Source organism: Salmo trutta, chromosome 29 (genome assembly GCF_901001165.1).
Source record: "Salmo trutta chromosome 29, fSalTru1.1, whole genome shotgun sequence".
Taxonomy (NCBI): domain Eukaryota; kingdom Metazoa; phylum Chordata; class Actinopteri; order Salmoniformes; family Salmonidae; genus Salmo; species Salmo trutta.
Window position 1 is genome coordinate 18,581,778 of NC_042985.1, and position 22,734 is coordinate 18,604,511.

At 47.7% G+C, this 22,734-nt stretch overlaps 1 protein-coding gene across 1 annotated transcript in view; it reads left to right on the forward strand.

Annotated features, from left to right (window-relative positions):
• Window positions 1-22,734, forward strand: part of LOC115167046 (transcription initiation factor TFIID subunit 4) — a 107,919-nt gene that overhangs the window by 33,181 nt on the left and 52,004 nt on the right. Inside the window, exons 3-11 of the mRNA XM_029721084.1 lie at window positions 5,338-5,520; window positions 5,809-5,931; window positions 6,565-6,654; window positions 7,355-7,528; window positions 9,522-9,594; window positions 10,456-10,570; window positions 18,283-18,452; window positions 21,138-21,268; window positions 22,259-22,384. Coding sequence (XP_029576944.1) covers window positions 5,338-5,520; window positions 5,809-5,931; window positions 6,565-6,654; window positions 7,355-7,528; window positions 9,522-9,594; window positions 10,456-10,570; window positions 18,283-18,452; window positions 21,138-21,268; window positions 22,259-22,384 — 1,185 coding nt within the window. The remainder of the gene's footprint in view (window positions 1-5,337; window positions 5,521-5,808; window positions 5,932-6,564; window positions 6,655-7,354; window positions 7,529-9,521; window positions 9,595-10,455; window positions 10,571-18,282; window positions 18,453-21,137; window positions 21,269-22,258; window positions 22,385-22,734) is intronic.

Here is a 22,734-nt window from a genome sequence, read left to right on the forward strand (position 1 = left end):
TACCATGCTGGTGGGAGGGCTGGGCACTAACTAACACAGTACCATGCTGGTGGGAGGGCTGAGGCTGGGCACTAAGTAATACAGTACCATGCTGGTGGGAGGGCTGGGCACTAACTAACACAGTACCATGCTGGTGGGAGGGCTGGGTACTAAGTAACACAGTACCATGCTGGTGGGAGGGCTGGGCACTAAGTAACACAGTACCATGCTGGTGTGAGGGCTGAGGCTGGGCACTAAGTAATACAGTACCATGCTGGTGGGAGGGCTGGGCACTAACTAACACAGTACCATGCTGGTGGGAGGGCTGGGTACTAAGTAACACAGTACCATGCTGGTGGGAGGGCTGGGCACTAAGTAACACAGTACCATGCTGGTGGGAGGGCTGTGTACTAAGTAACATAGTACCATGCTGGTGGGAGGGCTGGGCACTAAGTAAAACAGTACCATGCTGGTGTGAGGGCTGAGGCTGGGCACTAAGTAATACAGTACCATGCTGGTGGGAGGGCTGGGCACTAACTAACACAGTACCATGCTGGTAGCAGGGCTGTGGCTGGGCACTAAGTAACACAGTACCATGCTGGTGGGAGGGCTGAGGCTGGGCACTAACTAACACAGTACCATGCTGGTGGGAGGGCTGGGCACTAAGTAACACAGTACCATGCTGGTGGGAGGGCTGGGCACTAACTAACACAGTACCATGCTTGTGGGAGGGCTGGGCACTAACTAACACAGTACCATGCTGGTGGGAGGGCTGGGCACTAACTAACACAGTACCATGCTGGTGGGAGGGCTGGGCACTAAGTAACACAGTACCATGCTGGTGTGAGGGCTGAGGCTGGGCACTAAGTAACACAGTACCATGCTGGTGTGAGGGCTGAGGCTGGGCACTAACTAACACAGTACCATGCTGGTGTGAGGGCTGGGCACTAAGTAACACAGTACCATGCTGGTGGGAGGGCTGGGCACTAAGTAACACAGTACCATGCTGGTGGGAGGGCATTGCACTAAGTAACACAGGACCATGCTGGTGGGAGGGCTGAGGCTGGGCACTAACTAACACAGTACCATGCTGGTGGGAGGGCTGGGCACTAAGTAACACAGTACCATGCTGGTGGGAGGGCTGGGCACTAAGTAACACAGTACCATGCTGGTGGGAGGGCTGGGTACTAAGTAACACAGTACCATGCTGGTGGGAGGGCTGGGCACTAAGTAACACAGTACCATGCTGGTGGGAGGGCTGGGCACTAAGTAACACAGTACCATGCTGGTGGGAGGGCTGGGCACTAAGTAACACAGTACCATGCTGGTGGGAGGGCTGGGCACTAACTAACACAGTACAATGCTGGTGGGAGGGCATTGCACTAAGTAACACAGTACCATGCTGGTGGGAGGGCATTGCACTAAGTAACACAGTACCATGCTGGTGGGAGGGCATTGCACTAACTAACACAGTACCATGCTGGTGGGAGGGCATTGCACTAACTAACACAGTACCATGCTGGTGGGAGGGCTGGGCACTAAGTAACACAGTACCATGCTGGTGGGAGGGCTGGGCACTAACTAACACAGTACCTTGCTGGTGGGAGGGCTCGGCACTAAGTAATACAGTACCATGCTGGTGGGAGGGCTGGGCACTAACTAACACAGTACCATGCTGGTGGGAGGGCTGGGGCTGGGTACTAAGTAACATAGTACCATGCTGGTGGGAGGGCTGGGCACTAAGTAATACAGTACCATGCTGGTGGGAGGGCTGGGCACTAAGTAACACAGTACCATGCTGGTGGGAGGGCTGGGCACTAAGTAATACAGTACCATGCTGGTGGGAGGGCTGGGCACTAACTAACACAGTACCATGCTGGTGGGAGGGCTGGGCACTAAGCCGTCCCTCTCACTGTCTGCCCTGCTGCTGTGAAGAGAGGCTTCTGTCGTGACAGTGGGTACAATAAATCTAGTAAAGGACTATGCAGTGATCAGTCATTAGAAATCGTAGGGATATACCAATATAGGATTGATTCTTGGCTGAAACAATAACAGATATATCATACCGATATGGCAAAAAATCAAGGTTGCATGTTAGCATGCAAAGGACACTGATTGGCCTCGCGAGTGGCGCAGTGGTCAAAGGCACTGCATAGCAGTGCTAGCTGTGTCACTAGAGATTCTGGGTTCGAGTCCAGACTCTGTCGCAGCCGGCTGTGACGGGGAGGCCATTGGGCGGCGCACAATTGGCCCAGCATTGTCCGGGTTAGGGGAGGGTTTGGCCGGCAGGGATGTCCTTGTCCCATCGCGCACTAGAGACTCCTGTGGCGGGCCGGGTTCAGTGCACACTGACACGGTAGCCAGGTGTACGCTGTTTCCTCCGACATATTGGTGTGGCTGGTTTCCGGGTTAAGGTGGCATTGTGTCAAGAAGCAGTGCGGCTTGGTTGGGTTGTGTTTTGGAGGACGCACGGCTCTCGACCTTTACCTCTCCCGAGTCCGTATGGGAGTTGCAGCGATGAAACAAGACTGTAACTACCAATAGGATACCACGAAATTGGGGAGAAGAAGGGGTTAATGAAAAAGACAAAATTTAACGGACACTGATTCATTCATATTAGTTGGGACCCTCATTGTATTAAAGGAACTTTTTTAGTCCTTCCCATTGAATAGTATTACTGTACCTTACCCTCGGCATCAGCATCGCAGTGTTTTCTCTTCTGTTCCTCTCTGGATCAGATCAGATCCTCTCTGTTTCATCCTTTGGATCCACAGTGATTTACTGTCACTTCCTACTATAATGACCTTTCTCCTCCACGTCTTCAGGGCATGTTGCATTTCTCCTTCTCCTCGTCCTGAAGGCACGTTGCTTTGTGTTTTCTCTCTGTCCCCTCTCTCTTTGTCATTCTCTCTTTCCTTCTTCACCCCCCCACCTGTGACCCTGTCTCACCTGACCCTCCTCCTATACTGACCCCGTCTCACCGCCCCTCCTCCTATACTGATCCTGTCTCACCGCCCCTCCTCCTATACTGACCCTGTCTCACCGCCCCTCCTCCTATACTGATCCTGTCTCACCGCCCCTCCTCCTATACTGACCCTGTCTCACCGCCCCTCCTCCTATACTGACCCTGTCTCACCGCCCCTCCTCCTATACTGACCGTGTCTCACCGCCCCTCCTCCTATACTGACCCTGTCTCACCACCCCTCCTCCTATACTGACCCTGTCTCACCGCCCCTCCTCCTATACTGACCCTGTCTCACCGCCCCTCCTCCTATACTGACCCTGTCTCACCGCCCCTCCTCCTATACTGACCCTGTCTCACCACCCCTCCTCCTATACTGATCCTGTCTCACCCGCCCCTCCTCCTATACTGACCCTGTCTCACCGCCCCTCCTCCTATACTGATCCTGTCTCACCGCCCCTCCTCCTATACTGACCCTGTCTCACCACCCCTCCTCCTATACTGATCCTGTCTCACCGCCCCTCCTCCTATACTGACCCTGTCTAACCGCCCCTCCTCCTATACTGATCCTGTCTCACCGCCCCTCCTCCTATACTGACCCTGTCTCACCACCCCTCCTCCTATACTGATCCTGTCTCACCGCCCCTCCTCCTATACTGATCCTGTCTCACCACCCCTCCTCCTATACTGATCCTGTCTCACCGCCCCTCCTCCTATACTGACCCTGTCTCACCACCCCTCCTCCTATACTGATCCTGTCTCACCACCCCTCCTCCTATACTGATCCTGTCTCACCGCCCCTCCTCCTATACTGATCCTGTCTCACCGCCCCTCCTCCTATACTGACCCTGTCTCACCGCCCCTCCTCCTATACTGATCCTGTCTCACCGCCCCTCCTCCTATACTGACCCTGTCTCACCACCCCTCCTCCTATACTGATCCTGTCTCACCGCCCCTCCTCCTATACTGACCCTGTCTCACCGCCCCTCCTCCTATACTGACCCTGTCTCACCGCCCCTCCTCCTATACTGACCCTGTCTCACCGCCCCTCCTCCTATACTGACCCTGTCTCACCGCCCCTCCTCCTATACTGACCCTGTCTCACCGCCCCTCCTCCTATACTGACCCTGTCTCACCGCCCCTCCTCCTATACTGACCCTGTCTCACCGCCCCTCCTCCTATACTGATCCTGTCTCACCGCCCCTCCTCCTATACTGATCCTGTCTCACCGCCCCTCCTCCTATACTGACCCTGTCTCACCACCCCTCCTCCTATACTGATCCTGTCTCACCGCCCCTCCTCCTATACTGATCCTGTCTCACCGCCCCTCCTCCTATACTGACCCTGTCTCACCGCCCCTCCTCCTATACTGATCCTGTCTCACCGCCCCTCCTCCTATACTGACCCTGTCTCACCGCCCCTCCTCCTATACTGATCCTGTCTCACCCCCCCCTCCTCCTATACTGACCCTGTCTCACCGCCCCTCCTCCTATACTGACCCTGTCTCACCGCCCCTCCTCCTATACTGACCCTGTCTCACCGCCCTCCTCCTATACTGACCCTGTCTCACCGCCCCTCCTCCTATACTGACCCTGTCTCACCGCCCCTCCTCCTATACTGATCCTGTCTCACCGCCCCTCCTCCTATACTGACCCTGTCTCTTTTTCTTTCTTTTTCTTTCTCTCTGTATATTTTCTGCAGTCTCCTGTGACCTCTCAGGCTATTCGGCCATGTCCTTCTCCTGTCCAGGCCAAGATGGTGCAGTCTTCCTCTCCCACTCCTAGTCCTGTCCTCCAGATCTCCTCCTCCACTGCGCCACCTTCTGTGAGCAGACTCTCCACTACAGAACTTCCCATCTCTCCATCCTTCCATCCCTCTCAGACCCTCCTCCTCTACCCATCTCTTCATCCTGTTTCTCTTCTTCCTTCTTCCCTTTCTCCTCCTCTTCGTTGTCGTCCGCCTCCTCTTCCTCCTCCTCACCTCTTTACCAACACAAACCTAGTTTTTCTAATCTGGGCGCATCCCATCTGACCCTTTTAACAGAGTAGAGAGTTAATTATTGAATGATATATTCAGTCAAAATGTAATTATTTGTGTATTGCTGGAACTTTACAGAGTTTTGGCCAAGACCAGTGGGGGGACACAGGTGGGGGATTACTGGTATGTTTAGGGTTTTCTAGTCAGGTGCATCATTATTGGCAGGAGCTGTTTTGCATGAATGTCCCCCAGTCCCCCAGTCCCCTCTCCTCCCCTCCTCTCTGTTAAGCAATGTCCACAGAAGTCAGGACACCCGATGTGACAGGAGCGCCGTGCTGTTTCCCTCCTGTTCTCTGTGGCCTTGCTGGAAGCTCCCTTCACGTCCTGTTTATCTCTCTGTCTGCTCCTTGCTCTTCCAGAAGGGCCCCATGGCGCCGGCTGTGGCAGTGACGGCTCCCCAACAGGCCCCCGTGGTGATGGCCCCCCAGGCCCCCGTGGTGATGGCCCCCCAGGTCCAGGCTGGGGCCCAGGCCTCCTCGCAGCCAGCCCTGCCCCCGCAGACCAGCGCCCCTGCAGCCCCAGGAGCCTCTGTCATCTCCCAGGTCTGTACTCTGCTCTGCTCCAGTCTTCCAGCCTCCTCTGGGCTGGTTAGGCTCCTCAAGCCCCAGTGCTGCCACAGCTGCCAGCTGGCTGGCTGTGTCACCACCATGGCCATGGCCCCACACAGCTGGGCATAGTGGGCATAGCCTCACACACAAACACATGTACATACACTAACACACTCTTCCCCAGTGTCCTCTCCGATCCCCAAACACTGAAAGATAAAGTGTCCTACATATTTATTGATAAAATCATATCTTTACATGCTTATTGAATTTGCCATTTCCTAGGAGATGCAGGAGAATGTGAAGAAGTGTAAGAACTTCTTGGCCACCCTGATAAAGCTGGCTTCCCACAACTCTCCGTCACCTGAGACCTCCAAAAATGTCAAGTCACTGGTCCAGGATCTACTGGTGAGTCTCACTACCTTAACTCATTATATTACCTCTACATTACCACTGTATTACATTATTTCTACATTATCTCTACATTACTGTCTTATCAACAGAGAAACATGGAATACTACTTTCCTTGCCCTACACTCTTAGAAAAAAAGGTGCTATATAGAACCAAAAAGGGTTCTTTGGCTGTCCAAATACGATAACCCTTTGAAGAACCCTTTTGATTTTAGGTAGAGCCCTTTACACATGGAACCCAAAATAATTCTACCTGGAACCAAAAAGGGTTCTCCTATGGGGAGCCTAAGAGTGTAGGAAGAATATTTCTGACATTGACAGGTTGTGTGATGTAATGTATTTCTTCATCTGTAGATGGCAGCATTAAACTGTTACATAATCCAGAATGATGCTGTTGTTTAGGATATTATTTATTCAGAGTTGTTAATGAGATGTTTCCCAGGGGGATGTTAAAATGTAAATCAATATCAACACCATGGTTGAGGTGATTTCCCCTCATCTCAATGTGCTCAGAAATCACATTGCACATCGCCTCAATCACATGCTCTGCTCTCTGTTGTACAAGTGTGTCACATCACATAACAAGGAGCTGAGGGGTTAAAACACCTCCTTCTCTTCTCCTGCTCACAGGATGCTAAGATTGAGCCTGAGGAGTTCACCAACAGACTGCAGTCAGAGCTCAAGTCGTCTCCTCAGCCCTACCTGGTCCCCTTCCTCAAGGTTTGTACTGTATCTACTCAGGCTACATTTGGACACTCCCCGTCATGTCTGTAAAAGCATTGGTTGGTGAAAACATTGTCTGGAGGGAGTTTCTACCATTGTAAAATCAATGTAAGAAAGTGTTCAAGTGTACCCTTCAGGAGAAAGGTGGAGAACGTAAAACAGCCAGAGTGGCAGTGGAGAGGCCAGCCCATGTGACCCAGGCAGGGGCCACTCCCCTGGCCTGACTCCAGACTGTGTGTGACAGTGGCCCCTGCAGCTGTCCGTGCCACTCGCCAGCAGGCCTCTCCAGCCATCCGTGATGAGTGTCACATCATGCCACTGCCACCCAGCCCTTCCTCCCTCCGCAGAGCCAGCCAGCCACAAACACAGTCATGTTGTCATGCAATGTTAGGACGTTTATGTCAAAATATGCCACAGACCAAACATTTTTCAGGTCTACTGCTGGAGTGTTTGTCCCAAATGTTTGGCTAATAGATGAGCACTTGTCCATTGAGCATACATGTCAAGTATAATACACGTCATTTTAATATTCATGATTTGGGAGATTTATTTGTTATAATGATATCTATATTTGTACAACAATGTAATAATAATTTGCACATTTGATAATTTAGAATAAATAAAAACATTTAATGGCTTGTTTTTACCATGTACTGTATGTTAATCCCCCTGTTGTGTGTGATCTGCCCGTCAACAGAAAAGCCTCCCGGCCCTGCGGCTGTCTCTGCTCAACATTCAGCATTCCCTGATCCAGCCTCTGCCGCAGGCCACCCCCACCACAGGCACCAGCCCAGCTGTCCGCGGCCGCCTCCCCAACAGCGTCAGCACCACGGGGGCCAGTGTCGGGGCCCAGGGACACACAGCTGCCCTGGTAGGTACAGTACACTCACACTTCCAGCCACAGTCATACAGTCCACTGGCCCAAACATAGATGACCCCTGGTTATGACCCCCTGTGGAAGTATTAGAACTAATAGAACATGTTTTGGCCACGGTTCTGTTGTTAAGGTTGATGATACTGTAATACTCTGATACTTACTTATCAGTGGGGTAAATAAGTGTTTGTTCTAGATTTCCAAAGCTTGATTGCGTCTTCACTAAATCCAAGGTCATTTGTCTTGGTATGTACCTAAGCACCAAAGGAGTAATGAGTAAGGTTCCCCAGGCCCCAGTAGTAGAGATGTCTCTCCCATTGCTCAGAGACTGAGACAGCTGGATGTGTTCCAGTGGAGAACGGCTTCACTGACAGGCTAGGCCAGCACACCACAGACCATACAGAGGCTTAGCCAAGGCAGCTGGCCACGGGGCTGGATCAGTGCACTCCCATGTGGCCTGTGTGTATGTATACGTTTGTGTGTGTGTGTGTGTGTGTGTGTGTGTGTGTGTGTGTGTGTGTGTGTGTGTGTGTGTGTGTGTATGGCTATGCCTGTGCCCAGCGGTGTGTGTGTATACACATGTGAGTCAATTGAGCGCTTTGCTGGCTCACAGAGGAGAGGCCTCCATGGAGACTACCCAAGGTCAGGGCCCGCTGGCATCCGATGCTGGCGGGGACATCCCCCTCTGAGGACAGACTGGCAGGGTAGCCTGGGCTGGGGCACAGGGCTGGGGCACAGGGCTGGGGCACAGGGCTGGGGCACAGGGCTGGGTGGTGGTGGTGGTGGTGCCCTCCACACCACTCATCTGCTGCTGGTTGGGAGGGTCGTGGGTGAGGGGAGGTAACTAGGTCATAGCTGGGTCAGTTTGAGAGCTGCTCTGTGTGGCTGCAGCTGTTCAGCAGTTACTGTAGTGGAGCACAGTCACAGAGGACTCTGACTCTGCTCTGCCAGCCTACACACACACACACACACACACACACACACACACACACACACACACATGCACACACAGAGAGACACACACTGCTCTGCCAGCTCTCTGCTCTCCCACCAGACTATTGGCTGGACTGATCCTGTGTGTGTCACCAACGGTCACCAACGGTCTGACATTCAAATCAGTTGTAATTACTAGAGTATAGCTCCTGGTATAACACCAGTCTGAAGCTAAAACGTGGTTCAGGTTTTGGAACCAGGGAACCCTATGTGTTCTTTATAGTGTGTTCCTAAAACAACCCAAAAAATGTCCCCAATTTTTGAATCTGGTACTTACCTGTGATTTCCTCAAACTGTGTTGTGAGAATGCCAGAGGTGCTACCTTCTCTATTCTGGCTGCTGAATGTATTTTCCTCTTTGAGGCCTTGCAGGGGATCTCAGGGAGAAATGGCCTCTATCTTTTTCAAGCCTTGAACAGTAATATAGCATGTGTCAGGGAATGGAAAACAAGGCTAAAAAATATGCAGTGAGAAGCAAACTGGTGTGAATGGATGGCTGGGCCTCAGGCCTGTCCCACAGCTTGGCTGCATGCTAGGAAGGAAGTGTCTCTATTAGTGCAGAAGCATCTCCTCTCCTCTCTTCTCCTCTCCTCTCCTCTCTTCTCCTCTCCTCTCCTCTCCTCTCCTCTCCTCTCCTCTCCTCTCCTCTCCTCTCCTCTCCTCTCCTCTCCTCTCCTCTTCTCCTCTCCTCTCCTCTTCTCTCCTCTCCTCTCCTCTTCTCTCTTCTCCTCTCCTCTCCTCTCCTCTCCTCTTCTCTTCTCTTCTCTGTCTTTACTTTTTCACTCTGCTGTTCCTCCTCTTCCTCCTCCCGTTGTTTTATGCCGACACACACACACACTGGCCCATTCCTCCCTCCCCGTACAGATAACTTTTTTAATGTCAAAATGAATTGGGATCAATCAATTTAAATGTCACAAGACCTGCTTTTCATTGTATTTACCATTCTTCTTCTTCTTCCCTCTCTCCATCTCTCTCTCGCTCTCTCTCTCTCTCCTCAGGGTATCAAGCAAGCGGGCACCGCTGGTTGCCAGGTCAGGATGCCCATGGTGATCACACCATTAAGAACGCAAGGTGACTATTGCGTATCTCCATTCTTTGTTACATATTTCCTATGGTACTACAGAGAGTCCTTATCTCACACCAGACAGATAGGAGAGCTGAGAACAGGTGTTTCCTATCCTGCTGTACCCCATCCTTTCATCAAACATTTACACTGCTACCATCTCACTGATTCACAAACACTGACTGAACACACTGAAGCAAGCCCTAAAACATCCCCTAAATACCATACTGGTCCCCAAAGAGTGTGGTGTGCTCTCAGGTGTGTGTATTTGTGTGTGCATGTGTGTGATCAGAGGTGCATACACATTGGATTTGCCCCTTCCTCAGATTGCCTGCAGTGAAAGATCTGTAGGTTGTTTTATGCCCATAAATTGGAATGTGGGAAAAGTTTCTAAAAATACTTTGTGCCTCTTGGCTAGGAACATGCCTGTTAAAATCAAGTTTAAATTCACTCTGGCAGTCCTTGTGCCTCTCCATAAAACGTGTCTCCAAGCAGGATGCGGTTTTGGAGTGTAAGGAGAACCGGTGAAGCGCAGTGATATTGACAGAATGATGTTGTCTATACAAACCTGGGGAGATCTGCCTACGTTGTGATGCTGCTCTGTCTCCCCTGGTCTCCCTCTTCTCTCCCCTGGTCTCCCTCTTCTCTCCCCTGGTCTCCCTCTTCTCTCCCCTGGTCTCCCTCTTCTCTCCCCTGGTCTCCCTCTTCTCTCCCCAGTGTGACAGAGATGGTTAAAGAAAGTCTTCAGACAGGAGCAGGTTTGACAACAATACGAGGGGACAGCTCATAATAATATTACTGTGTGTGTGTGTGTGTGTGTGTGTGTGTGTGTGTGTGTGTGTGTGTGTGTGTGTGTTTGTGTTTCCCAGGCACTGTCAGCAAGGGAGCCACGTTCCAAGCAGGCAAAAGTCCTGTGGGTTTTGCCGTTAAGGGCTCTGGAAATCAGAAAAACAAGCTGAACGATCCCGGAGGCGGTTCTTTCAGGTACAAAACGCTGGTTCTGTGCACCTCTTCAGGTAGAGAGAAGAGGGAGGAAAAGAGAGAAAGAGTCTTACTGAGTGTTATGGACAGCCAGCACATGGGGGCAGCATTTCACCAAGATAACTTGGATGACTACAGGCTACACTCTCAGCTCAGGCCATGAGTTTTCATCCTGTCATCTGCCTGACTCTCTCTCTCTCTCTCTCTGTCTCTATCTTTCTCTCTGTCTGTCTCTGTCTGTCTCTCTCTATCTCTGTCTCTGTTTGTCTCTGTCTCTATTTCTATCTCTCTGTCTCTCTATCTCTATCTCTGTCTCTGTTTGTCTCTCTCTGTCTGTCTCTGTCTGTCTCTCTCTATCTCTGTCTCTGTTTGTCTCTGTCTCTATCTCTCTGTCTCTCTCTCTGTCTCTGTTTGTCTCTCTCTCTATCTCTCTCTGTCTGTCTCTCACTATCTCTGTCTCTGTTTGTCTCTCTCTGTCTCTCTGTCGCTGTCTCTCTGTCTCTCTGTCTCTGTCTCTGTCTCTCTCTGTCTCTCTCTCTCTCTCTACTTTTTCTTCGCCTGTCACATAGCAACATTCCCTCTCTCCCAGCCAATAGATCATTCAGAGTAATTCATACTCTCATCAATGCGCTGGATTCCTGTTCCAACTCTTTGGTAGGAATGATAATGAACTACTAAAAGTTAAGTACTAACAGGGTCATTATCGAAAACATGTACATGGATGAACACTAGCTAATGACCCTGTTCTAAATAAAATGGCACAATGTTGTCTACACTTGTGTTGCCCCCTGTTAATGTTTATGGTTACCCCCTGTTAATATAGATGTTTATGGTTGCCCCCTGTTAATATAGATGTTTATGGTTACCCCCTGTTAATATAGATGTTTATGGTTGCCCCCTGTTAATATAGATGTTTATGGTTACCCCCTGTTAATATAGATGTTTATGGTTACCCCCTGTTAATATAGATGTTTATGGTTGCCCCCTGTTAATATAGATGTTTATGGTTACCCCCTGTTAATATAGATGTTTATGGTTACCCCCTGTTAATATAGATGTTTATGGTTGCCCCCTGTTAATATAGATGTTTATGGTTGCCCCCTGTTAATATAGATGTTTATGGTTACCCCCTGTTAATATAGATGTTTATGGTTGCCCCCTGTTAATATAGATGTTTATGGTTGACCCCTGTTAATATAGATGTTTATGGTTGCCCCCTGTTAATATAGATGTTTATGGTTGCCCCCTGTTAATATAGATGTTTATGGTTGCCCCCTGTTAATATAGATGTTTATGGTTACCCCCTGTTAATATAGATGTTTATGGTTACCCCCTGTTAATATAGATGTTTATGGTTACCCCCTGTTAATATAGATGTTTATGGTTACCCCCTGTTAATATAGATGTTTATGGTTACCCCCTGTTAATATAGATGTTTATGGTTACCCCCTGTTAATATAGATGTTTATGGTTGCCCCCTGTTAATATAGATGTTTATGGTTACCCCCTGTTAATATAGATGTTTATGGTTGCCCCCTGTTAATATAGATGTTTATGGTTACCCCCTGTTAATATAGATGTTTATGGTTACCCCCTGTTAATATAGATGTTTATGGTTACCCCCTGTTAATATAGATGTTTATGGTTGCCCCCTGTTAATATAGATGTTTATGCTAACCCCCTGTTAATATAGATGTTTATGGTTACCCCCTGTTAATATAGATGTTTATGGTTACCCCCTGTTAATATAGATGTTTATGGTTGCCCCCTGTTAATATAGATGTTTATGGTTGCTCCCTGTTAATATAGATGTTTATGGTTACCCCCTGTTAATATAGATGTTTATGGTTACCCCCTGTTAATATAGATGTTTATGGTTACCCCCTGTTAATATAGATGTTTATGGTTACCCCCTGTTAATATAGATGTTTATGGTTACCCCCTGTTAATATAGATGTTTATGGTTACCCCCTGTTAATATAGATGTTTATGGTTGCCCCCTGTTAATATAGATGTTTATGGTTACCCCCCTGTTAATATAGATGTTTATGGTTGCCCCCTGTTAATATAGATGTTTATGGTTACCCCCTGTTAATATAGATGTTTATGGTTACCCCCTGTTAATATAGATGTTTATGGTTACCCCCTGTTAATATAGATGTTTATGGTTGCCCCCTGTTAATATAGATGTTTATGCTAACCCCCTGTTAATATAGATGTTTATGGTTACCCCCTGTTAATATAGATGTTTATGGTTACCCCCTGTTAATATAGATGTTTATGGTTGCCCCCTGTTAATATAGATGTTTATGGTTGCTCCCTGTTAATATAGATGTTTATGGTTACCCCCTGTTAATATAGATGTTTATGGTTACCCCCTGTTAATATAGATGTTTATAATTACCCCCTGTTATAGTTACCCCCACCCTCCCTCCAGGTTCTTCAGCTCGTTTCATCTTTGTAAAAAACGTCTTAATGAACAATGATCTTTGCGATCTGACCTATAAGTATAGGTGCTTATGTGTGTGTACATGCGTGATTGCGCACATCGTAGTTTGTGTGTGCGTGCGTATGTATGTACATTTTCCTGTCCTGCTACGCATTCAAAATGTAACGAGTACTTTTGGTTATCAGGGAAAATGTATTGAGTAAAAAGTACATTATTTTCTTTATGAATGTAGGTGAGTAAAAGTACAGTACAGATACCCCCAAAAATACTTAAGTAGTGCTTCAAAGTGTTTTTACTTAGTTACTTTACACCACTGGCTCCGAGCTCATAGTAGGCCACCGGGTTCATGGTAAGGGCCTCCCCTCCTGAGGGGAAAGTAGCCGCCCCGGGCCCTGATTGATAAACCAATAAATCTTTAGTGGCCTTGATAATTAAGCTGTCAGGGCTGCTTGTTACTGACAACCTTTTCCCTCTGGTGCTTCTGCCTCCGTGTTTACACAAACCACGCATTGCCTCCCTGCCCTAGCAGTCCACTATACTGGCTAACCATACAGTACATAGGCTACACACTGGTTTCATGTCAGCTCAATCAAATAGGGTTTATATATCCTCACCGGCACTACCCCCTCTACTCTGCTTGTTGACATGGACTACACCTCGCTGTGTAGTGTAGTAGTCCCTGGTAGGGCAGGGCTGTATGTACCTCTATACTGTTCCCCTCCTGAGGACATAAGAGCATGTTGGAACAGAGCCCTGTGGCGTGTGTATATCCTCTCACCTCAGAGCACTCTCAGCCACTCCCTCCCAGCATGGGTGCGCAATAGGCCAGAAATGGGGAGGGATGGTGGGAGTCTCCCCCCTCCTTAAAATAGTGATGATACTGAGATTATACTGTAGGCATTTCTTTGTTTGATCTTAAATACTCCCCCCTCCTTCCACTCCCCAGTGTTGTGCTATGTAGATGGTGTTTTGTGTAACATCAGATTTGTATTGTTTCCCTTTGTGAAGAATATAATGCTAGGGTTGAATAGCTAAGTGGATAGGGGTTGAATAGACTATGATCTCAGAGATTCAGTTTATAACCAGTCAAACATGGTCCAAATATAATCAACCAGGCATAACCCCTCTAGTGTCTCCATCCTTGACCTATGTATTTATTTATCTGTTGTGTTGTAATGTGCTGTGTTGTGGTGTTGTGATGTGCTGTGTTGTGATGGGTTGTATTGTGCTGTGATGTGCTGTGTAGTGATGTGCTGTGTAGTGATGGGTTGTATTGTGCTGTGATGTGTTGTGATGTGATGTGTTGTGTAGTGATGTGTTGTATTGTGCTGTGATGTGATGTGTTGTGTTGTGATGGGTTGTATTGTGCTGTGATGTGATGTGATGGGTTGTATTGTGCTGTGATGTGATGTGCTGTGTAGTGATGTGTTGTTTTGTGATGGGTTGTATTGTGCTGTGATGTGATGGGTTGCATTGTGCTGTGTAGTGATGTGCTGTGTAGTGATGTGATGTGTTGTGATGGGTTGTATTGTGCTGTGATGTGTTGTGATGGGTTGTATTGTGCTGTGTAGTGATGTGCTGTGTAGTGATGTGTTGTGATGGGTTGTATTGTGCTGTGATGTGATGCGTTGTATTGTGCTGTGATGGGTTGTATTGTGCTGTGTTGTGTTGTGATGGGTTGCATTGTGCTGTGATGTGTTGTGCTGTGATGTGTTGTGATGGGTTGTATTGTGCTGTGATGTGTTGTGTTGCGTTGTGATGTGCATTGATGTGATGTGTTGTGTTGCATTGTGATGTGTTGTGGTGTGCTGTGTAGTGATGTGCTGTGTTGTGATGGGTTGTGCTGGGTTGTTATGTGAGTTCCAGTGTGCTCTGTGGTGGTGACGACAGACAGACAGACAGACAGACAGACAGACAGACAGACAGACAGACAGACAGACAGACAGACAGACAGACAGACAGTGTAGTTTTACATTGCTGAGTGGAAGCAGCTGGTCTCTCCCTCCATGCTTTCTGTAAACACCCAACATCCGCTTTAATCACAGCCGGCCCTCATCCCCTAGTTCTCAGCCCTCAGCCGTCTCAGACGTCGCCCCCTCAGCCCAATGCCGTGGCAGGTAGCCTAGTGGTTAGAGAGTTGGGCCAGTTACCGAAAGGTTTCTGGATCGAATCCCGGCGCTAACAAAGTAAAAATCTGTCGTTCTGCCCCTGAACAAGGCAGTTAACCCACTGTTCCCTGGTAGGCCGTCATTGTAAATAAGAATTTGTTCTTAACTGACTTGTCTAGTTAAATAAAGGTTAAAATGCCAGCGGTGAGCTCACCATCATTCCCCCAAATCCTCCTGCCCCTCCACTCTATGTCTGGTCTGGGGCATACGTCCCTCTACCCCGGCCCCCATCCAGCTTATTCACGTCCAGACCAGGCCGGACACACAGAGAGGGAACGTGCTTAAACTACAGTACACTGGCTTTGATACATATTGGCAGCAGTCAGCATTGTCTAAAGTGCACTACCGCTGTCGCTTTAGACAATGCTGACTGCTGCCAATATGTATCAAAGCCAGTGTACTGTAGTTTAAGCACGTTCCCTCTCTGTGTGTCCGGCCTGGTCTGGACGCATTGAGGAACTAAGGAAGCTGTAGTGGCCTGAGCCTGTATGTGTGACTGTGTGTGTGACTGTGTGTGTGTCTCACTCACTGTGAGGTATGACTAGCTACATGGAGGGGTCTCAGGGGTGTTAGTCACTCAGATGGCTCGGTGGACAACCCCTTCCTTGGCACAGGGGGCACTCTCTGGGGGAAGGTATCAGAGACGATCCCTGTCTGGCCCTGGATCCTGGACCCTGACTGGATGCCCCCATTCCACACATACACATGCTCCTTCTAAATGGCAGAGCAATCCAACTCCCCACCTATGGCGTGCCCTCTCTCCCATCCAGGCTTGATATGGAAAATACATGCATATGTATTCATGTAGCTCTGGGTGTCATGTCCCGCAGCAAAGCCAAACCAATCATTGAAAGGTGTCTTTTCCTCCATAGTGGAACCTAATTATATCTCACCTTTATTAGTGAGAGGAGAAGGTTCTGTACTTTCGTTCAGGAGTCTTTTTGTTGTTGTTGTCCGTTTCATATCTAATTCCCTCCTTATAATGTCAGCCATGTCAGCCCCCCCCCCACCCCCACCAAAACACAGGAGACATCTAGCTGTGCTATTAAGAATCAGGAATAAGGGAGTTATTTGCATAACAACATAGCATGACCATGTCCACTAGCTGTGTTGTGTAACTTTGTGTTTATCATCATTACATATGATGATTTATGTAAGGTTTATTTATTTAATGGATAATGAGGTTAGGAGGCCAGGGTGTTGATGAAGATGACGGTGGTGAAGATGAAAGTGTATAGCCTACAGTAGGAGGGGAGATATATAATAATAACATAGTGTAATCTCCTGTATCATGAGAGTGTTGTTGGGTAGATTCTACATGGAGGTTCATTATTAGACTCAGAGAGAGTAGGACTGGGACTGGCAGGGTGAGTAGAGGGTCTAGTGAGATCTCTTGGTGCAGGAAGGAGCTCTAATCGTCTTTGTCAACCTCCTGCCGGGATGTCAGGACTCATATAGGTGCTTGTGGCCTTACAGAGGAACAGGAAGACATCAGCGGGGTGCGATGCCTGCCGCTGACGATGGCGATGTGTTCCCACACACGCCCGCCCGCTGCGGTCAGAGACTAGGGAACAAGGCAGCATCAACGTGCGTGGCCCCCGCAACACTGACGGTCAGAACCAGCGGCTGCTGGCGGTGCGAACGTCAAATAGTTTAGAGGGGAGGCGATGGAATGGGCGAGGGAGCGGGCAAGGGAGGGAGTGAGCGGCTGCCCTGTGTGTGTTCTGTGGTTCTCTGTGCCCTCTGTCACCGCCACTCAGTGGTTCCTCCAGCCCAGCGGGCGAGGGAGGGAGGCAGTATTTCCATGGATGATCAGCTCAGGGCATTGCCAGCCACAACCAGGTTACCACAGCACTCGTTCCCCTGTTAGGGTACAGTATTCATTAGTGTAACAGTGTAGGTTCCGTCCCTCTCTTCGCCCCAACCTGGGCTCGAACCAGGGACCCTTGCACACATCAACAACTGACACCCACGAAGCATCGTTACCCATCGCGCCACAAAAGCCACGGCCCTTGCAACGAGGGGAACCCTACTTCAAGTCTCAGAGCGAGTGATGTCACTGATTGAAATGCTATTAGCGCGCACCACCGCTAACTAACTAGCCATTTCACATCGGTTACATTAGCACCCACTCGACTGTCAATTTCAGATTCACCCAACACCTAAATTAAAGGTGAACTGTTTGGGTCAGACATCCCATTCTTTTAATGATGGTCATCCTTGGGGAGGACCTTGACCTCAATGGGTCTTCTTGGTCCTTTATCCCCTTGTTACTGTTTACCTCAAATACGATATCTAATACATATTACTGATCCAAACCTAAGTATGAATTCTAAAAAAGCTCAAATGTAAGAAAATGAACAATGTATTGAGAAGCCAGCTCGTGTTGTGAATCAAAATGGTGGTGGCTATTTCCTCTGGACTAGTACTGGATGATATTGCTGTTCTCAGCAGAGTGGTCTGTATACAGTGTTTGTTGATATTAGTATATTGCCAGATTCATCACACAGCAGTTCCAATCCTCCTGTGCATCCTTACCCAGCTCCCCGCCATCCAAACATTGTCAATCCTACTATAAGCTGACTCAAATGGACTCTGGATGGAATAAAACCCATTAAAATAGTGTATTATTATGAGCAGCTTATACACCTCTGAATCATGACAATGTAAGTGCATACACTACATTCCCTGTACGATTGCACCTTGAATGAAATGAGAAAATCAGAGTCAGTTTTCCACATGAACAGCCCTGTAATTGTCTATAGGGACATGCAAACTAATACTGTAAAAAGGAGACATATAGTATTGTTTTATACAGACATTGTTGTAAGAGTTAATGTACAGATGTAGGCTCTTAATTTGAGCCAGTTTGCTACAGCAGGAAAATAGTCCTGCAGCAACAGGACATTTGAATTATTATCTGGATTATAATTCATTGACATTTTTGTAGGGGTTGATACATTTTTCATGAGGGCAAAACAAGTGGAAATGACAACTTTAGATGCCTTTTTAAAACTCAAATACACTACAAGTTTGCAAAAACAAACTACATCTGTAGAGCCCTTCAAAAAATGAATCCTCCATCTGTTTGTTTCCAGGGATGATGATGACATTAACGATGTGGCGTCCATGGCGGGGGTGAACCTGAATGAAGAGAGCGCCCGTATCCTGGCCACCAACTCTGAGCTGGTGGGAACACACATCCGCTCCTGTAAAGATGAGGCTTTCCTTCACCCAGGCCTGTTGCACAGACGCATCCTGGAGACAGGTACGGACACAACCCTACTACAGTACGTTATAGTACATGATGACTCCCTCACTAGAGAAACCTCTATAGTGTGTGATGATGAGGCCTTGTTCACAGCAGTAGAACAATAGAAGTTGCATACACAGTAAGTCTTTAAAGTCATTAAATGATAGAGAATTGAGGTGGAATCATGTACAGTGTCGTTGTCTTCACGATTAGTATTATCTCCAGTTCCATAATATAATTCCATAATCATCAAGTGTTGCCAATGACGCTGATCTTCATTTTCATCATAGTGATTATTATCTTCAGATTTATCTTGAATTTATTCATGAACGTGTGTACCAAACAGAATCATGTTCCTTCAAACGTGTGTTGGTTTAGAAAATATAGGCCAGACCCCTGTCTGTGTGTGTGTGATGAAATCTATCTGTTAGCTTTGTGTTTTCTTCTATTCTCCTTGTTGTTTGTGCATCTGTAGTGTCATCACTAAAGACAGACAGTTTGATTTACTTCCCCTGATGGGATGTTGCAGGCCGGAGCAGACGCTCCTTTCTGGCCTCCCTCATTTTAAACTTGGTGCACTTAACAGTTCTTTCACCTCCTTTAATGAATTCTTCAGTGTCTGTCTGAACTTACTAGACCCCAGGCCCTGACATAAATACTTTATAGAGCTGTCTTTTGAAGGCTGCTTGTCAGATTGTCCTGTGGACTGAAGGAAGAGAGTTACAAGACTTGATTTTGTTCTTCTTCTGTCTTTTGATTGGATCTCCACATTCAGATACTGTCCTATTTGTGAGTCTGAGATGATACACGGATATATATTACCATAAACAACTAAGTCTTGAGTACACGTTGCATTATAAATCACACAGTAGAATAGAATTCAAGCACAACAGGGAGTTTTAGCGCTAAGACGTTTCTTCTTGTTTTACCTCAATTAAGTATCCACAGTGACAGTGACAATGAGGCCCAGAGGTCATGTGCTGTTAGACGGTACATTGGTGAGGTTGTTATCCCGTCGCCTTGGGGAGGAGGGGGTTAAAAATGTAAATCTTGCTCTGGGGGCTTGGTGCTGTGCGGGGGCCGGGTGGGTGGGAGGCCATGGTGCCCCCTGCTGGGGAAGTGGCACTTGGGCGGCTTTGTTGTGTCAGTGATGGGCTGTGGAGAACTCTCAGCTGGCAGCAGAACCAAGGGAGGCTCCCCAGCCTGCCAACTCGGCTCAATCAGAGGCTAGTGGGGATGTGGTCCTCCTCACACAGTGGTACACAGCCCTGACTCACCCCTCTGCTTCATGCTGCCCTCTCTGCTCTCTGCTGCCACCACTGGACAGGGAGATGTACAGCGGGGCAGGGTAGATTCAGACCCGGTGAGGACCAGGGAACCCTGTGTTTTTCAGAATGTCCACACACAGATTGGGAGGAGAGGAGCTTGTTTCTCTCTCCCTGTTTCTTTCTTTCTTTCTCCTTTTTTCTCTTTCTATCTCTTCCCATATCTCTCTCTCCTCTCACCCCCTTCTCTCTTTCTGTCTCTCTTCTCTCTCCCCCTCCCCATCGTTCTTCAGGCTTGTCCTTGAGCCGTGGGCCAGTTTCATTTGTGAAACCGCAAACAGCAACTCCCTTCTGACTCCCAGGGCCTAGAACATATGCACAGCTGGAGTTCTCTAGAATAGCCTCTCAAAGTAAATGTGCACTGGTACCTCAGAGGTCCAATTCTGCAGAGACGCATACAGAAGCACTCAACTCCAAAGAGACTCACTCGTGTTCAGTGCAGAAAGTTCATTTTTCTCTTTTTACGGGCAGATGAGATTACCAGTAAAAACAGTACAAAATAAAGCCTGTTAAGGTGGTTGAAAACTAACACTAAAGCAATTCAATGCTGTTTAGACTCTCCTATAGTCCTAAGTGAGGGGCTGGTGTGGACTACATTGTACATTGAGGAAGGTATTTCTTTCATAGAGAACTTGGCTTTCTTTGTCTCGGTGCCTTAAAGATCTCAGTTTGTAGGAGAGTGGAAGCCTTTAGTATTTTACCTTTTGACATCGCTTACGACCCCGAGAAAATGTTTTAGAATTTTCACACTAATTATCAGGCTTATACGGATCTCGATCCTTTCAAGATGTTAGACCGGGAAAAGATGTATGTACAGTACGGCTGATTTAAATAATTGGTGTGGTTTACTTAAAAGTGTACCAGAGAGAACATTCTGTTAATGGAATATTAAAAAGGAAGAAAAACGGATCCTAACCTCCTAAACTCTGTCCTCTGAATTATGACTTCACAAACTGTTTACTGCCAGAAAACTAGTTGAAATGACCCTTTAAAGTTAAGGTTGGCCAATGTTGTTTACAGCTACACACATGAAAGACTGCAGAGTAAGAGCTTGGCAATTCATACTTGGATACTATTCTCAACATGGCACTAGAACTGTAAAATGTCTAGACAGAGCTTTATCATTATTAAACGAATACCTTTTTCACACTATCGTCCTGACCTAAACCAAACTGTGCTGGCTCAGATGTTTTGCTTTGTCCTTTTTAGCATGGTTCCAACAACTATGGTGGATGTGGAACCAGGCCAGCTCATTACAGCTTGGTTCGGTTCGGCTCAGCTTGGTTCAGTAGTATGAAAAGCCTTTTCGGACTGGGATTTGGGGAGATCAGCGTGTATTAATGTTAGAGTCCTTCTGTCTGTCTGTGACCCTAAGCTAAGAAGTTTGGCATGTCAGAGGTTCCTATGGAAGCGGTGAACTTCATCTCCCACGCTACCCAGTCCCGACTCCGCACTGTGCTGGAGAAGGTCTCCTCCATCGCACAGCACAGGATGGACGGCGGTAAGGTAAGTAGTCGTGCCAGAGACAGACATACCTATGAGGAGGTGGGCGCTTTTTAAACACGATAGCACAGTTTCCACAGAAACATATTCTTCAAAACTTGAAAAATACCTGGTAGATCTTTTTCAGGCCTCTGTCTGGCACACCAGCATGGGTGACATTAACTTTTAGCCTTGAATATAGCAATGTAACCACATTTAATTGGTTTACAATAAAGTAAATTCAACTCTGCTCCTTGTAAAAGAAATAAAGCAAAAACATAGCAACTTTGAAAAGCTGTTTTCCTGTGTGTATGTGAGGCAGAGGAGAGGGGTGGTGGGCTACAGCTGTCCCTGTCTTGTTTAGTCTTTTTTGCGGTTTGGAAATGAGGCGTGTTAGATGCGTGAAGTCTCCTCGTCTCTGTGAAGCCACTCTGTTGACATCAGCGAAAAAACCAACCCAGGCGGGCGGCCTGAAAGAGAAAGCACGGCTCGACTGAGTTACGGAGGAGGAGAGGAGTGCAGGCTCAGCTCTGAACAAAGGAGGGAGGAAGGATGAGAGAGACGTGCGCGTGGTGACAAACCCTCAGATGTCACTCCACTCTGTGCTCTGCTCTGCCACCCAGCTCCTCACATCGCCACAGACAGGGAGATAGTGAGAGAAACTGATAAAGGGTGTTGGGGAGAACAGAGAGATAGAGACACACACAGGGAATAAACAATTGTCATATTCACTTTTTGATGACCCACAAACTTTGTTTTTCTTCTGAAACTTGTCTCATCTTCCCATCTCCCAAGTGCAGAACAACATATTTAACACAACGAGAAGCGGTGATAGTGTAAACAAAGAAAAGTTGTGATTAGTTATCCAAACTGGTGGTTGAGAGAGACGAGGTGTCTAAAGTTGTAGTAATATGTTTATCCAAACTTGTGGTTAAAATGAGATCTTGTTAGGATCTTAAGTTATTTTTCCTCCACTCATTCTCTTTTTCTTTCCCTCCCTCTCTGTCTCTGCAGGATGAGGAGAGGTATGAGCAGTCGGCAGACGTGCGGTCACAGCTAAAGTTCTTTGAGCAGCTGGAGAGGATAGAGAAGCAGAGGAAGGATGAACAGGAGAGAGAGATCCTACTCAAAGCTGCTAAAGTAAGTCCTAGTCTCCTTCTTGTTATAAAGGCATATATCCCTTTTAGTTACAACCACACAGTCAATGAAGTGTTTTCACATTCAATCCTGATCTTTAGCCCAATTTAGCAATACCCTGAAATCTTACCAGTTTCAGTTACCCCATTTCCAAGCCTACCTAATACACCATGCAGTCCAGGACTGTAGTTCTGTTGCTATTGTGTGTGTTACTTGTGTGTGAGATAGTGTGTAAGGTAGTGTGTAAGGTAGTGTGTAAGGTAGTGTTTATCTGTGCTGTGGTGTGGTGTGTGTTCCTTGTCAGTGTCTAGGGCAGTGTGCTGTTCCTGCCCAGGCCCTAGCTAACAGATGAA